Source organism: Nannobrachium achirus, assembly GCF_963921795.1.
Source record: "Nannobrachium achirus genome assembly, chromosome: 10".
In the NCBI taxonomy this organism is placed as follows: Eukaryota; Metazoa; Chordata; class Actinopteri; order Myctophiformes; family Myctophidae; genus Nannobrachium; species Nannobrachium achirus.
In genome coordinates this window covers 67,321,109-67,338,380 of record NC_137819.1, presented here as the reverse complement: position 1 = coordinate 67,338,380, position 17,272 = coordinate 67,321,109, and the positions used below count along the sequence as shown (strand labels likewise).

Sequence of the window (17,272 nt, the reverse complement as noted above, 5' to 3'; positions counted from 1 at the left end):
AATTAACACCAACCTGCTCATCAGGAGCAGTTAGGGGTTCAGAGTCTTGCTCAAGGACTCTTCAACACTGACTCTGGGGGAACCCGGGATCAAACTGGGAACCCTTCTTGCTCTAATGACGGTTTCTCTACCCCTGAGCCGTGCTGTCACAGTGTATCACCAGAACGGCCTCATTTTTGTTAAGACCAGTTTTGAAGGAGGCTTGGGATTTGCTCTCCTTTAAGGCTTGTGGAAGGGCGTTCCACATGTTGGTGCTATAGCAGGTGTGTGTGTGTGTGTGAGTGTGTGTGTGTGTGTGTGTGTGTGTGTGTGTGTGTGTGTGTGTGTGTGTGTGTAACGTGATCACCTCCCAGTCATTCAGGTTGATTCTTTTATCATGGAGTATTCTTTAATGAAAACACCATCTGTTGCTGCTTGTTGCCCTGTGTGTTGTCATGACAACACCCCACGATATCCAATGACAGGCCGTTTGATACGCTGACATTAAACTATTAATTTAATATTAAAAGAGGAAAAGACTTGATGTGGACGTGCTATCAAAATGTCAGCATCTCCAATCTGATGCACGTGTGTGTGTGTGTGTGTGTGTGTGTGTGTGTGTGTGTGTGTGTGTGTGTGTGTGTGTGTGTGTGTGTGTGAGTGTGCGTGTGCATGCTTATTGATGTGTTGTGCGGAACGTTTACGGACAACAGTGCTGATTTATTTTATCCTTAGAATTTGTAGCCATTTATTTTATTTTTCACCCGGTGTCAATAGTCTAATGCACGGGTCTTCAACGTTTTCAGGCCAAGGACCCCTTAGCTGAGAGAGAGATGAAGAAGGGACCCCTTAGTTGAGAGAGACATGAAGCAGGGACCCCTTAGTTGAGAGAGAGTAGAAGCAGGGACCCCTTAGTTGAGAGAGAGATGAAGCAGGGACCCCTTAGTTGAGAGAGACATGAAGCAGGGACCCCTTAGTTGAGAGAGACATGAAGCAGGGACCCCTTAGCTGAGAGAGAGATGAAGCAGGGACCCCTTAGTTGAGAGAGAGATGAAGCAGGGACCCCTTAGTTGAGAGAGACATGAAGCAGGGACCCCTTAGTTGAGAGAGAGATGAAGCAGGGACCCCTTAGTTGAGAGAGACATGAAGCAGGGACCCCTTAGTTGAGAGAGAGAGATGAAGCAGGGACCCCTTAGTTGAGAGAGACATGAAGCAGGGACCCCTTAGTTGAGAGAGAGATGAAGCAGGGACCCCTTAGTTGAGAGAGACATGAAGCAGGGACCCCTTAGTTGAGAGAGAGATGAAGCAGGGACCCCTTAGTTGAGAGAGACATGAAGCAGGGACCCCTTAGTTGAGAGAGAGATGAAGCAGGGACCCCTTAGTTGAGAGAGAGATGAAGCAGGGACCCCTTAGTTGAGAGAGAGATGAAGCAGGGACCCCTTAGTTGAGAGAGAGATGAAGCAGGGACCCCTTAGTTGAGAGAGAGATGAAGCAGGGACCCCTTAGTTGAGAGAGAGATGAAGCAGGGACCCCTTAGTTGAGAGAGAGATGAAGCAGGGACCCCTTAGTTGAGAGAGAGAGATGAAGCAGGGACCCCTTAGCTGAGAGAGAGAGATGAAGCAGGGACCCCTTAGTTGAGAGAGAGATGAAGCAGGGACCCCTTAGTTGAGAGAGAGATGAAGCAGGGACCCCTTAGTTGAGAGAGAGATGAAGCAGGGACCCCCACAACCTGTTCATAGATTCCATATAGTTTCATTGTTTGACAGCACAATCATCAGTGTATTTTGGATTCTTGTCAATTTGTGTTCTCAGATATTTTACCACTTGAACCGTCAATACTTAATAAACTTGACCTTTCACTCTGTACTTAGTCTGCTCCTTTGTGGCTAAAGTTGTCAGAGTATGGACGCTACGGTTCAAGTGGTTAATAAAAAGTTTCCATCACACATGAATGATTTGGAGGACCCCCTGTAGTAACTCTGAGGACCCCCTAGGGGTCCCGGACCCCCTGTTGAATAATGTAATCCTGGGCTCTGCTCTCCCTCTGCCAACCTGAAGGGGGAGCCCTGAACTGAGCTCATGCTTCCTACAGTGCATGAAGGAAGCTTGGTTGGAGGAACACGTTATTCCAACCAGTTCCTTTCCCCTCCATCAAGCGCCCCGGCTGGCCAGGGGGAGGCAGTATAGAGACCATTATGTTGTGAGGAAAACGTTGAGATAACAGCCATTTTGGTTAGAACTGACTGAAAATAACTTTGTACTTCAAGTTTAAAATGATACTAAATATTTTTTCAAGTGTCCAAATAAATTCCAAATATTATCAAATCATCTCGCGGCACCCCAGGGTGCCCCGTCAGTTTACAGTTTAGGCATTTAGCAGACGCTTTTAATCCAAAGCGACTTACAATAAGCAGATAACATCACAATAATAAACAAGATAATATGTCAGTACATCATCAACAATATAACAAATGCAAATGGATATCTATCTAGAAAAAACACAATATAATCAAAGTTCTAAAAACCTAAAAACAAACTAAAAAAAAAACAAAACAAATGCTAACTAGCTTCATGTGTGGTCATTGATTTGTTCTGTAGTGCTAAGGGTTTAGGTGGAGTCTGAAAAGGTGAGTCTTCAGTCCATGGTGAAAGCTAGCGAGTGAGTCTGTTGTTCTAAGTGCGATAGGGAGTTTATTCCACAACTTGGGGGCCAGGAGGGCAAACTGTCTCGGACGAGTGGATTTTTGCCCTGGGGTTTTTAGCGAGGGTTCTGTCAACATCCCTGTGTTGGCTGATCTAAGTGAACGGGTGGGGGTGTAGGGGTTGATCAGGTTTTGGAGGTACGGAGGAGCCATACCTTCATACCGTCAGTCACCCACTTTGAAAACCCCTGCTTTACAGTTAGTCTAAGTCCCAATCTTTTGAATGAAAGGGTGTGTGTGTGTGTGTGTGTGTGTGTGTGTGTGTGTGTGTGTGTGTGTGTGTGTGTGTGTGTGTGTGTGTGTGTGTGTGTGTGTGTGTGTGTGTGTGTGTGTGTGTGTGTGTGTGTGTGTGTGTGTGTGTGAGCATGTACATGTGTGAGTGAGAGTGGGTCTGTGTGTGTGTGTGTGTGTGTGTGTGTGTGTGTGCGCGTGCGTGCGTGCGTGCGTGCGTGCGTGCGTGCGTGCGTGCGTGCGCATGTGCATGTGTGCGTGCGCATGTGCATGTGTGTGTGAGTGAGAGTGGGTGTGTGGGAGTTTCCACAGCTCAATTGCTTCACCACAACAAAGAAGTTTTCATCCTGTATGAAGACTGGAACTCACTGTACTGAACATTATGTACATTACACTGTACATACTGTAGATGTATGTAGACTATATATATATATATATATATATACTGTATTATCCATGTACTGAACTCACTGTACATTACACTGTACATAGATAATACACACATTATATACTATATACAGTACACTGATACACTATGATGTAGATAATAAACTATGTACATTATATATACAGTATTATCCATGTACAGAACTCACTGGACTGAACTCACTGTACATTACACTGTACATTACACTGTACATAGATAATATACATTATATATACTGTATTATCCATGTACTGAACACTGTGTGTAGACTGTGTACATTCTACAGTACTGTATAATCCTCTATGTGTCTGTACACATGTGTCTCTACACTGTGTGTACATTATTGCGACCGTCAGGTCGCATTTACTACCAAAACCTCCACCGGCTGTCCGTCTGTCAGTCACACTTTTGCCCTGCTCATATCTCCACAACCGTTGCCCCCATCCATGCCAAATTTTGCACACACACTCCTTACCTGCCAAACTACAACCTCCAAGGACCCCCGCAGCTCCAGGGACCCCCAGGTCCCTGGGGGACCCCCAGGTGTCACACGTCACACGTCACACTTTTGCCCTGCTCATATCTCCACAACCGTTGCCCCCATCCATGCCACATTTTGCACACACACTCCTTGCCTGCCAAACTACAACCTCCAAGGACCCCCGGAGTCCCAGGGACCCCCAGGTCCCTGGGGGACCCCAGATGTAAAAAATTACCAAATGTGCAAAAATGACCAAATCACCACCCCAACGGGCCTGCTCACGGGGAATTCCCGGGGACCACCGACTCCTGGTGCTCCAGAACGGATGCAAAAGTGGTGGCGCCCCCAGTGGAGGACCCCCAGCCACTGCAGCGCACATAAAATGCCGTAACTCGGGCTAGGAGCGACCGGGAGAGCCGGGGCCGGTACCTATTCGTCCGCCTCGGCGGCGCGGAGACCCCACCCCTCATTTCTCACATGGCCCTCTTCTAGCGCCACCATGAGGCCGATTCTTGCAAAACACATTTTTGGACACTGCTCCTACAATTTTTGCCCTAAAATCACACAAATCGGTACACAGTATGTCTAGACTCATCTCATCAACATGGATGTCCCATATAGCGCCACCATCAGGCCGATTTTTTCCAACCACATTTTTGGACACTGCTCCTACACATTTTGCCCTAAAATCACGCTGCGACCTGACGGTCACTTATCTCCCGATTAGGGAGTCTTACTGGTATATACTGTATTATCCATGTACAGTACATTGTGTACATTATACTCTACTGTACAGATGCTTCATTTCAAACTCCACAGTCCTGCTATTGGTAAGACAGTAGATTTACATTGGATTTTCAATTTCAGAAAAAATACGCTCCATTCTCTATAGAAATTAGAAAAGCAAAACAGGGGAAGAAAAATCCCAGTGGTTCCCAGAACCGTGTCTGAAACCAGGCTGTACTATGGAAACAAAACCACAACCTTGTCTGTAACCAGGCTGTACTATGGAAACAAAACCACAACCTTGTCTGTAACCAGGCTGTACTATGGAAACAAAACCACAACCTTGTCTGTAACCAGGCTGTACTATGGAAACAAAACCACAACCTTGTCTGTAACCAGGCTGTACTATGGAAACAAAACCAGAACTAAAACAACAGGTTCAGGTTCTGGAAGGTTCTGGTTCCACCTGGCAGTGGAAACGGGCCTTGTGTGAAAACAAAGCATCACCATAAGTACAAATAAAACACCAGTAAGACTCCCTGATCGGGAGATAAGTGACCGTCAGGTCGCTGATCTCCCTGATCGGGAGATAAGCGACCGTCAGGTCGCTGATCTCCCTGATCGGGAGATAAGCGACCGTCAGGTCGCTTATCTCCCTGATCGGGAGATAAGCGACCGTCAGGTCGCAGCGTGATTTTAGAGCAAAATGTGTAGGAGCAGTGTCCAACAATGTGTTTGAAAGAACAGGTCCTGGTGGTGGCGCTAAATGGGACAGATCCATGTTGATGACATGAGTGTAGCCCAAGTGTGTACTGCTTTGCGTGATTTTAGGTCATCATTTGTAGGAGCAGTGTCCAAAAATGTGTTTTGCAAGAATCGGCCTCATGGTGGCGCTAGAAGAGGGTCATGTGAGGAATGAGGGTGTGGTTTGGCAGCCAAGGAGTGTGTGTGCAAAGTTTGGCATGGATCGGGGCAACGGTGGCGGAGATATGAGCAGGGCAAAAGTGTGATGTGTGACGTGTGACTGACAGACAGACAGACAGACAGACAGACTGACTGACGGCTGGTGGAGGTTTTGATAGTAACTGCAACCTGGCGGTCACTGTCAGAGACATTAGACCCAGACCAGTGAAAATAGCAGATCTACATGCTCACAACGCCTCGCATGGCGCCAGTGTGTGAGCTTGTAGATCTGCTATTTCATTTCATATTTATCCAATGTTGTGTGGTATACTGTATGTTATTGAGTTATTTACATGTGAGTTAAAGGTCAGTAGCTTCAGGTCAGAGTTTATCTGAGGTGACGGCAGAAATATCATTATGTCCACAAGCTGTGCAAATTTACACCTACACACTGTCTATCACACACAAACACGCACGCACGCACGCACGCACGCACGCACGCACGCACGCACGCACGCACACACAGGCCCTCATTTAGTCTTATTTGAATAAAAGAACAACATTGTCCTCTGAGATGTAGTGGAGTAGAAGTATTAAATGATTGAAAAACTGAAGTTTTATTTTACTCAACTTGGATATACGTGTGTTTGCATGAATCAGCACGTGCATGTGCGTGTGTGTGCGCGTGCGTGTGTGTGTGTGTGTGTGCGAGCATACATGCATGCGGGCATGTGCCCTTACCCCATAGCACCTGACCATACAAGTATTTTATGTTTTAATTTGTTATGACGAAAACAGGTAAACTAGTGAACTAGTGAAAACAGCCGATCTACAAGCACACAACGCCTCGCGGTGCGAGGCGTTGTGTGCTTGGAGATCTGCTGTTTTCACTACTGTTGTGCGACAGCCTTGCATGATGAAGCAGGGCTTTGCTTTGCAAAGAAACGTACAAATTTGAAACCGTTGGCCCGGTGGCTGCCAAAATGTGCACACACCTGATGCCAATTCAGAACCTCTGACCCACATTTTTCAAATGGGCCTGTTCTAGCGCCACCATGAGGCCGATACACTACTCTTACAGATTTTGTCCAAAGATCCTACAAATCGGTAGACAGTATCTCGACAGTCATGTGATCGACACGGATCTGTCCGATTTTGCATATTCCATCCTGATTGGCTAAGATTGGCTTCCAAAGTTTGTAGGATTGAGCCATTTTGAACAAAATGCCTCAAATCACAAACGCAAAGTGCAATTTTCATGAAATCGCACACACACATTCTCACTAGGCTGAGGAAGAAATGCCACTTACATTTTTTTAAATCAGCCTCATGGTGGCGCTATAACGGGCCGATTTGTGGTTTTACCTATAACTGCACCGATCAGTTTCAAACTTTGTAAGCGCACTCCCTAGAGGCTAAGGAAAAACCCTTTCCCTGCATTTTTCACATCAGCCTTTTATAGCGCCACCATGAGGCCATTTTTTGACACTTCACTGTCTCTGAAGCTAACTTGTCCACTCACCTTGGATTGTGTTTGACCCCGCTCATTCAATACCACCTGATTCAATACCACCCAATGCACACCCACAACCAGCTCTGGTCCATCGTGTCACCTCCCGGTGACGCTCTGACAGACCACCCAATGCACACCCACAACCAGCTCTGGTCCATTGTGTCACCTCCCGGTGACGCTCTGACAGACCACCCAATGCACACCCACAACCAGCTCTGGTCCATTGTGTCACCTCCCGGTGACGCTCTGACAGACCACCCAATGCACACCCACAACCAGCTCTGGTCCATCGTGTCACCTCCCGGTGACGCTCTGACAGACCACCCAATGCACACCCACAACCAGCTCTGGTCCATCGTGTCACCTCCCGGTGACGCTCTGACAGACCCGTCGGGAAATGGCTACAGCCCCTCCGAGCGCTCAACATCAGTCAAAATAAACTAAACTATTTCACTACTCACCAAACCAAAGGTAGTTTTGCGTTGTTGAAAGTCTATTCTCCACGGTGGTAAACCTCTCAGCACCCCACCTACTCTGTAAAATACATTATTTTTGTCATGAAATAAAACGCTCCCACCTCGAGCCACCCAGTGGCCACCGCAGACACAACGGTTCACAACCCGGAAATAAGCGGCGGTCGAGTTGGATGTGTTTTATTTCATGCCAAAAATAATGTATTTTACAGAGTGGGTGGGGTGCTGAGAGGTTCACCAACGCGGAGAATAGACACAACGCCTCGCACTGCGAGGCGGGTGCGAGGCGTTGTGTGCTTGTAGATCTGCTGTTTTCACTAGTTTAAATAATTTTTTAAATGATAAATGCAAATAAACCAACAGTTTTGGACATACAAGGTTTCCACCCGATAACAACGATATGAAGAGCTGTTGAGTGATAAGAAACACTTCCTCCCCCCCCCCCCCCCCCCCCCTCCAGAGCAGAGTGTTTCCTGCTGTTGTTGAGATCAGATATCAGACCTCACAGTCCAGTGGAGTGCCGCGCTGTGAGCTTGTAGATCTGCTATTTTTGAAGAATCGTGAACATTTCAATTTTTACCCGATTCTATAAGTGTCTTTTGAATTCTTCTAAGATTTTTTGAAAAACCCTATGTTTCTATGTCAGCAATCTGGCCAGCCATCGTCAAAGAAAAGGTCCTTTTCACTTAACTGGAGCTCAGTTAGTCTGTTCTTGAAAGACTACTATGTCAGTGGTTCTCAAACCTTTTCATGTGAAGGACCCCCAAAATGATATGTATTTGGCCACGGTCCCCCATCTCAAAATATCTAGTTCCAGGGACCACCCAGAAGCAAAATTTGAGTTACAAACGTTCGCTTTAAAAATACATACACAGATTTGCACACATTTTCACGACTTTTTCAAAAATAGCAGATATACAAGCTCACAGCGTGGCACTCGGTGCCGCGCTGTGAGCTTGTATATCTGCTATTTTTCTATAGTTAAAGCATTCAATAATCTCCCAGATCAACTTAATTTTCAGACATGCAGAGAAGCCAGGCTGATCAACTTAACATCCATGCAGGTGGCGCCACCTTGTGGCAGATATCAGTACTTACTGTTGCTGACCACCAGATAACTGATCTTCATATTATGTCAACTTTTCATGTTTTTTAATTAATTCATGCTCCTACTTCTTCTTTATACAAGAGGGTCACGTAAAAAAATAGCCGATTCTAAACCTCATAACTGTGAGCTTGTACATCTGCTATTTCAGATGTTTTAGAAAAGTGGTTCTCAACCTTTTCAGGCCGTGGTTTTCACTCTGTAAGATGAGGTGCCAGATATAGTCCAGTCAAGTCAAGTTTATTTACAGATCCTTCTCGAAAAATTCGAATATTGTGTAAAAGTAAACCTTCTTGAAACTTTCATATATTTCTTTAAACTTTCATATATTCTAGATACATTGGACATTCAGTGAATTATTCCAAACCTTTTTTTGTTACATTTTAGATTTTTTATGGCATACATCTCATGAATATCAAAAGTCCATATTTCAAAATATTACAATATTACAGGAGACCACTCAAAACAAGGATTTATAATAGAGAAATGTCAGCCTTCTGAAGTCAGAGTTTCTTGAAGTCCAGTGGGAAGTTTGTGAAGTCGGTTATGATTTGGGCTGCTTGGGCATCTGCAATTTTTTGAGAAGGATCTGTATATAGCACAGTTTAAAAACCACCAGGGTCAACCAACGTGCTGCACAACATACAAAAAAAAAAGAAAAAAAAAGAAAAGAAAAAAAAAAAATATATATATATATATATATATATATATATATATATATTAATATATTCCAGATGTTTATATATTATATATTAATATATTCCAGATGTTTATATATTATATATTCATGTATTCCAGATGTTTATATATTATATATTAATATATTCCAGATGTTTATATATTATATATTCATATATTCCAGATGTTTATATATTATATATTAATATATTCCAGATGTTTATATATTATATATTCATGTATTCCAGATGTTTATATATTATATATTCATATATCCCAGATGTTTATATATTCATATATCCCAGATGTTTATATATTATATATTATATATTCCAGATGTTTATATATTATATATTCATACATCCCAGATGTTTATATATTATATATTCATATATTCCAGGTCTCCAGATGTTTATATATTATATATTCATACATCCCAGATGTCTATATATTATATATTCATATATTCCAGCTCTCCAGATGTTTCCAGATGTTTATATATTATATATTCATATATTCCAGGTCTCCAGATGTTTATATATTATATATTCATACATCCCAGATGTCTATATATTATATATTCATATATTCCAGCTCTCCAGATGTTTCCAGATGTTTATATATTATATATTCATATATTCCAGGTCTCCAGATGTTTCCAGATGTTTATATATTATATATTCATATATTCCAGGTCTCCAGATGTTTCCAGATGTTTATATATTATATATTCATATATTCCAGCTCTCCAGATGTTTCCAGATGTTTATATATTATATATTCATATATTCCAGATGTTTATATATTATATATTCATATATTCCAGATGTTTATATATTATATATTCATACATCCCAGATGTTTATATATTATATATTCATACATCCCAGATGTTTATATATTATATATTCATACATCCCAGATGTTTATATATTATATATTATATATTCCAGATGTTTATATATTATATATTCATATATCCCAGATGTTTATATATTATATATTATATATTCCAGATGTTTATATATTATATATTCATACATCCCAGATGTTTATATATTATATATTCATATATCCCAGATGTTTATATATTATATATTATATATTCCAGATGTTTATATATTATATATTCATATATCCCAGATGTTTATATATTATATATTATATATTCCAGATGTTTATATATTATATATTATATATTCCAGATGTTTATATATTATATATTCATATATCCCAGATGTTTATATATTATATATTCATATATCCCAGATGTTTATATATTATATATTATATATTCCAGATGTTTATATATTATATATTCATACATCCCAGATGTTTATATATTATATATTCATATATTCCAGGTCTCCAGATGTTTATATATTATATATTCATATATTCCAGATGTTTATATATTATATATTCATATATTCCAGGTCTCCAGATGTTTATATATTATATATTCATATATTCCAGATGTTTATATATTATATATTCATATATTCCAGGTCTCCAGATGTTTCCAGATGTTTATATATTATATATTCATATATTCCAGATGTTTATATATTATATATTCATATATTCCAGGTCTCCAGATGTTTATATATTATATATTCATATATTCCAGATGTTTATATATTATATATTCATATATTCCAGGTCTCCAGATGTTTATATATTATATATTCATATATTCCAGATGTTTATATATTATATATTCATATATTCCAGGTCTCCAGATGTTTCCAGATGTTTATATATTCATATATTCCAGGTCTCCAGATGTTTATATATTATATATTATATATTCCAGATGTTTATATATTATATATTCATAAATTCCAGGTCTCCAGATGTTTCCAGATGTTTATATATTATATATTCATATATTCCAGATGTTTATATATTATATATTCATATATTCCAGATGTTTATATATTATATATTATATATTCCAGATGTTTATATATTATATATTCATATATTCCAGATGTTTATATATTATATATTATATATTCCAGATGTTTATATATTATATATTCATAAATTCCAGGTCTCCAGATGTTTCCAGATGTTTATATATTATATATTCATATATTCCAGATGTTTATATATTATATATTCATATATTCCAGGTCTCCAGATGTTTCCAGATGTTTATATATTATATATTCATATATTCCAGGTCTCCAGATGTTTCCAGATGTTTATATATTATATATTCATATATTCCAGGTCTCCAGATGTTTCCAGATGTTTATATATTATATATTCATATATTCCAGATGTTTATATATTATATATTCATATATTCCAGATGTTTATATATTATATATTCATATATTCCAGGTCTCCAGATGTTTCCAGATGTTTATATATTATATATTCATATATTCCAGATGTTTATATATTATATATTCATATATTCCAGGTCTCCAGATGTTTCCAGATGTGGGAGGCCACTCTGAGGATGAGGGTTTTTGAACCTTGAACCCCAGCAGAATGTCAGGTGAGATCAGCTTGACCCCTGACCCTTGACCTTAATCTTAACCCTAACCCTTAACCCTGACCCCAGCAGAATGTCAGGTGAGATCAGCTTGACCCCTGACCCTTGACCTTAACCCAAACCCTAACCCTTAACCCTGACCCTGACCCCAGCAGAATGTCATGTGAGATCACCATGACTACAGGTTAATTTAATTAAATGCCCTAAATCACTTCTAGGTTCATTTTCCTACTTGTCCATGAGGTCTATTAGGCACAATGCTCCTGTTGTCCAGTTTCCCCAGCAGAACCCAGCAGTTATCATAGCACAGAGTGGAGCCTATAAGCCTATCACTTTTACACTATTTGTTGTGGTCAAAAGTGATTTATGTTTTCATGAATGTGTTACTAGTTGTCATTACAAACACATCCATGTCTTCCCACACAAGCCTCCAAAATCTCATAGATAATGTTTTGGGGTGAGCATTCTTCACAACTGCCAATCAAAGTGACTGTACTGGCCAATCACAGGGCATCTTTTCCGGGATTTGGCAAAACACATAAAAGCATAACATCTGTTTAGCAGAGTGTGATGGCTTGTGTGGGACAACGATGGCATGGATGTGTTTGTAATGACAACTAGTAACACATTCATGAAAAATAAAAACACTTTTGACCACAACAAATAGTGTAAAAGTGATAGGCTTATAGGCTCCACTCTATGCTATGATAACTGCGGGGTTCTGCTGGGCAAACTGGACAACAGGAGCATTTGTGCCCAATAGACCCCATGGACAGTCTTTTGGGATCAATATAAGTAGGAAAATGAAACTAGAAGTGATTTAGGGCGGAGTTGTCCTTTAACTCATTACATTTGATTTCATTGCTCCTTTCAGAACTTCTCCCTCCGCTACATACTGTAGCTCAGAGATGAGGTTCCTGGAAATTAAATGCCAAATGAGATTTTTCTTGCAGTAGTTCACCACGCTTCCATTCTTACCTTCACCAAACATCGGGCTGTATTTTGATTGTCTTAAATGCTGTCTCCGACCACCAAACTTTTTGTTTGGGAGTTTCCGACTTTTCGACGTGCAACTTTCCGAACTCTAATTCGAGGTAATGCTTTTCAGAAGATGTGAGTGATGTCATTTTGTATTTGAACAGGACCTTTACGACAAAAAGTTCAGTGGTCAGAGACAGTCTGGACAGACCTTTAAGTTAAGGCATAAGAGCTGCTACTTGAAACAATCAGAATAGAACCCATCATATCCAAAAAGTCAAGGTTGCAAATCTGTCTACTTTTTAAGTGGTGGAGAAAATCCAAACGATGTGTTGAAACAATACTTTTAAATCGCTGTTCTGTCAACCAGTTCCATGTAGTCAGACTGTGTCCAGTTTGCTGCTACACAGATTAATGTCCAGTCACACATGAGCATTACTGCCTCTGTAACATGTGATCTGGAAAATAATGGAACTGGCAGACAAAACAAGTGATTTAAAAGTATTGTTTCAACACATCGCTTATTAACTAAACATCTGATATGATGTTGGATATGATGTTTGGTGAAGGTAAGAATCTTGTAAGCATGGTGAACTATCGGCGGAAAGATCTCATTTGGGCGAGAGGTTCTGAAAGGAGCTCATTTTACAAACAGGGATTATTTTACAACTGAGGGAATAGTTTGTGTATTATTTTATAATCCTTTTCATAAATGTTTAATTGAATTAACATGTATTATGTTATAATAAATGTTTAATTTAATTAACATGTATTATGTTATAATAGTTTGTATAAATGTTTAATTATTTCAGAAGCAGCAGACAAAGGCTCCCCAAGCTGGGATGATGATTCCAGCCAGAATGGTAATGTTCAACCTCTATGTTTCTCTCTCTTCATATCAAGGTATTATTTATTCTTCATTACACAGGTCCATTAGGTTCCCAACTCTCCAACATTTAGCTGGGGACCACCTTGTGGGGACCACCTGGTGGGGACCACCTTGTGGGGACCACTTGGAACAGCCTGGTGTTGCTCATACTAATTCCTCACTGCGTATCAGATGTTAGTCTGGGCTTGCAGGCAGAATGTTCATTTCCAAGGGGTGGGTTAAAAAATGGCCCTGGACACGATTGGTTAGACCAGACCCATATTCACCAAGAGCACAATGTTTTTGCCCAGGTGGATTGGTCTGGTTGGTCAGGTGGATTGATTGGTCAAGTGGATTGGTTTGGTTCCAGGTGGATTGGTCTGGTTCCAGGTGGATTGGTCTGGTTCCAGGTGGATTGGTCTGGTTCCAGGTGGATTGGTTTGGTTCCAGGTGGATTGGTTTGGTTCCAGGTGGATTGGTTTGGTTCCAGGTGGATTGGTTTGGTTCCAGGTGGATTGGTCTGGTTCCAGGTGGATTGGTTTGGTTCCAGGTGGATTGGTCTGGTTCCAGGTGGATTGGTCTGGTTCCAGGTGGATTGGTCTGGTTCCAGGCTACACCTGGGACCCCCTCAAGGACCCCTGAATGAGCACCACTGCTGTACAGTATTAGGCTACAGCAGGGGTTCCCAAACTTCTTTTGTCTCAGGTCACCCCATAAATATTGTTTTAATCCGAGGCACCCCTACATTATAATTTTCACTCCCAGCACCTTATATTTATAGCATATCGTCGTTGTCGGGTGGAAACCTTGTATGTCCAAAACCGTTCGTTTTGTATTTATCATCTATAAAATGTACTAAACTAGTGAAAACTACTTTTGTGCGACAGTCTTTTATGATGATTTTATTTATGCAGAGCTTTGCTTTAAACATTTGAAACTCGACAGTGACAATATTTTAGTGATTATGTTGAGAGGAAAACGTTGAGATAACAGCCATTTTGGTTTAGAACTGACTGAAAATAACTTTGTACTTCAAGTTTAAGATGATACTAAATATTTTTTCAAGGGTCCAAATAAATTCCAAATATTATCGGCAACCCTGGACTGCCGTCACGGCACCCCAGGGTGCCCCGTCACCCACTTTGAAAACCTCTGGGCTACACACAGTACCAGTCAGTGTCCTCAAAGGTTTTCACTATATTTTTCTCAGGTGTTTTTGGTGTGTTTAGTGTTTATTTACATCATGTCTGCTAACAGCTAGCATTGATTTGTTATAAGAGCCTGTCCTCAACTGCAGAGGTTGTGGGTTCAAATCCACAGCACTGGATAAAATGGGACAACTTTTTTGAAAAAGAAAATACACATTAAAAACGTTTTTCTCTAGAATCTGGGAGAAACTGAATCTGTTGGGCATTAAAGGACTACTCCTTTAAGCTCAAAGAGGTTAATTGATAATTAACTGCATATCAATGTCATGGTTATGATGTGTCTCCTGCTCAAAAGGCACATTTACTAGTGTCAATCATGTATTTAACTGTGCAACTTTATACAAGCTTTATATGAACTTACATCTACTGTGAATGCTGCATATCTCTCTCCAAAATGTTCAAGTGGAGTTAGGAGGTTTTGACCGAAGGGCTTTTTACTACTTTCCATTGGTTCAATATTATTTTAACCAACACACAGACGTAAAGGGTGTTCAGTAGCACATATTTATGAAAAGAAAATATATATATCTAAAACCTCAAAACTGGGTTAGGAGGTTTTGTCCAGGTTTTGTCCAGACAGTGATGAATATGTTCTATGAACCTCTGAATGATTTTACACGTCTTCTAAATGTTTTTGTTTTCTAAAAACCTGCGCGTGCGTGTTGCATGTGTGTGTGTGTGTGTGTGTGTGTGTGTGTGTGTGTGTGTGTGTGTGTGTGTGTGTGTGTGTGTGTGTTTCAGGGTACATCCCCAGCTACCTGGATAAGGATGAGTTGTGTGTAGTTTGTGGGGACAAAGCTACTGGATATCACTACCGCTGTATCACCTGTGAAGGCTGTAAGGTAACTGTTATTATTATTATTATTATTATTACCCTTATCACTACCGCTGTATCACCTGTGAAGGCTGTAAGGTAACTGTTATTGGCCCAGTCTCCCAAAGTGATTTTATCCCATCGTAGCTCACACATGGTCGTAGAGACCGAGCCCTGACCGTCATGTTCCATCGTAGCTCACACATGGTCGTAGAGACCAAGCCCTGACCGTCATGTCCCATCGTAGCTCACACATGGTCCTAGAGACCAAGCCCTGACCGTCATGTTCCATCGTAGCTCACACATGGTCGTAGAGACCGAGCCCTGACCGTCATGTCCCATCGTAGCTCACACATGGTCCTAGAGACCGAGCCCTGACCGTCATGTTCCATCGTAGCTCACACATGGTCGTAGAGACCGAGCCCTGACCGTCATGTTCCATCGTAGCTCACACATGGTCGTAGAGACCAAGCCCTGACCGTCATGTCCCATCGTAGCTCACACATGGTCGTAGAGACCGAGCCCTGACCGTCATGTTCCATCGTAGCTCACACATGGTCGTAGAGACCGAGCCCTGACCGTCATGTTCCATCGTAGCTCACACATGGTCCTAGAGACCAAGCCCTGACCGTCATGTTCCATCGTAGCTCACACATGGTCGTAGAGACCGAGCCCTGACCGTCATGTTCCATCGTAGCTCACACATGGTCGTAGAGACCAAGCCCTGACCGTCATGTCCCATCGTAGCTCACACATGGTCGTAGAGACCGAGCCCTGACCGTCATGTTCCATCGTAGCTCACACATGGTCGTAGAGACCGAGCCCTGACCGTCATGTTCCCGTGTTTACATGGGTTCGGACAGAGCAACTTATTTAGCTTCCTACAACTACACCATCATTCAGAGTGCCCAATGCTTATAAAGTCTCGCACCTAAATATAAATACGGTACGGCATTCTAAAATTACCCGTATCCTCCGTGTTCTTTAATAGTGTGAAAGTGGTATTCTGTTTCGCTTTTCTGGTTTTACCAACTCTTGTTTAGATGCAAATGTTTTCATTCTGTACCGTGGAACTTTGGAGATTAGTTTCAGATGGTGTGTTGTTATCAGCCAGGCGAAAAAAGATTGTTACTTTCTATGCATCTGATGTACTTAACATGTTGATGTTCTGTTGTATTACCTTGCTTGTTGTAATTCATTCTGGATGTTCTGGATTAAATGCTAAACTGTACCTTTAATCCAGGGTTTCTTCAGAAGGACCATCCAGAAGAACCTCAACCCAACGTACGCCTGTAAATACCAGGCTGAGTGCATCATCGATAAGGTGATTATTATCAATATTACTGTAAATACCAGGCTGAGTGCATCATCGATAAGGTGATTATTATCAATATTACTGTAAATACCAGGCTGAGTGCATCATCGATAAGGTGATTATTATCAATATTACTGTAAATACCAGGCTGACAAGGTGCTTATTATCATTATATTATTAATACCAGGCTGAGTGCATCATCGACAAGGTGCTTATTATCATTATTAGTATTAATAGCAGTCACATTATGTATTATTAACTGTAACAAAGTGAAGCAGTTTATTATTATGAATGATATTATATATTATATTGTTATTAATAATAATAATGAACTGTTACCCAGATAACCAGGAACCAGTGTA

At 40.9% G+C, this 17,272-nt stretch overlaps 1 protein-coding gene across 4 annotated transcripts in view; it reads left to right on the top strand.

The window, feature by feature from the left end:
• Nucleotides 1-17,272, top strand: part of thrb (thyroid hormone receptor beta) — a 104,088-nt gene that overhangs the window by 69,833 nt on the left and 16,983 nt on the right. For all 4 annotated transcript variants that reach the window (XM_080735991.1, XM_080735990.1, XM_080735989.1 and 1 more), the window contains exons 3-6: nt 11,653-11,730; nt 13,518-13,568; nt 15,523-15,623; nt 16,839-16,919. In XM_080735991.1, the coding sequence (XP_080592117.1) occupies nt 11,724-11,730; nt 13,518-13,568; nt 15,523-15,623; nt 16,839-16,919 (240 nt within the window). In that variant the 5' untranslated portion in view covers nt 11,653-11,723. The remainder of the gene's footprint in view (nt 1-11,652; nt 11,731-13,517; nt 13,569-15,522; nt 15,624-16,838; nt 16,920-17,272) is intronic.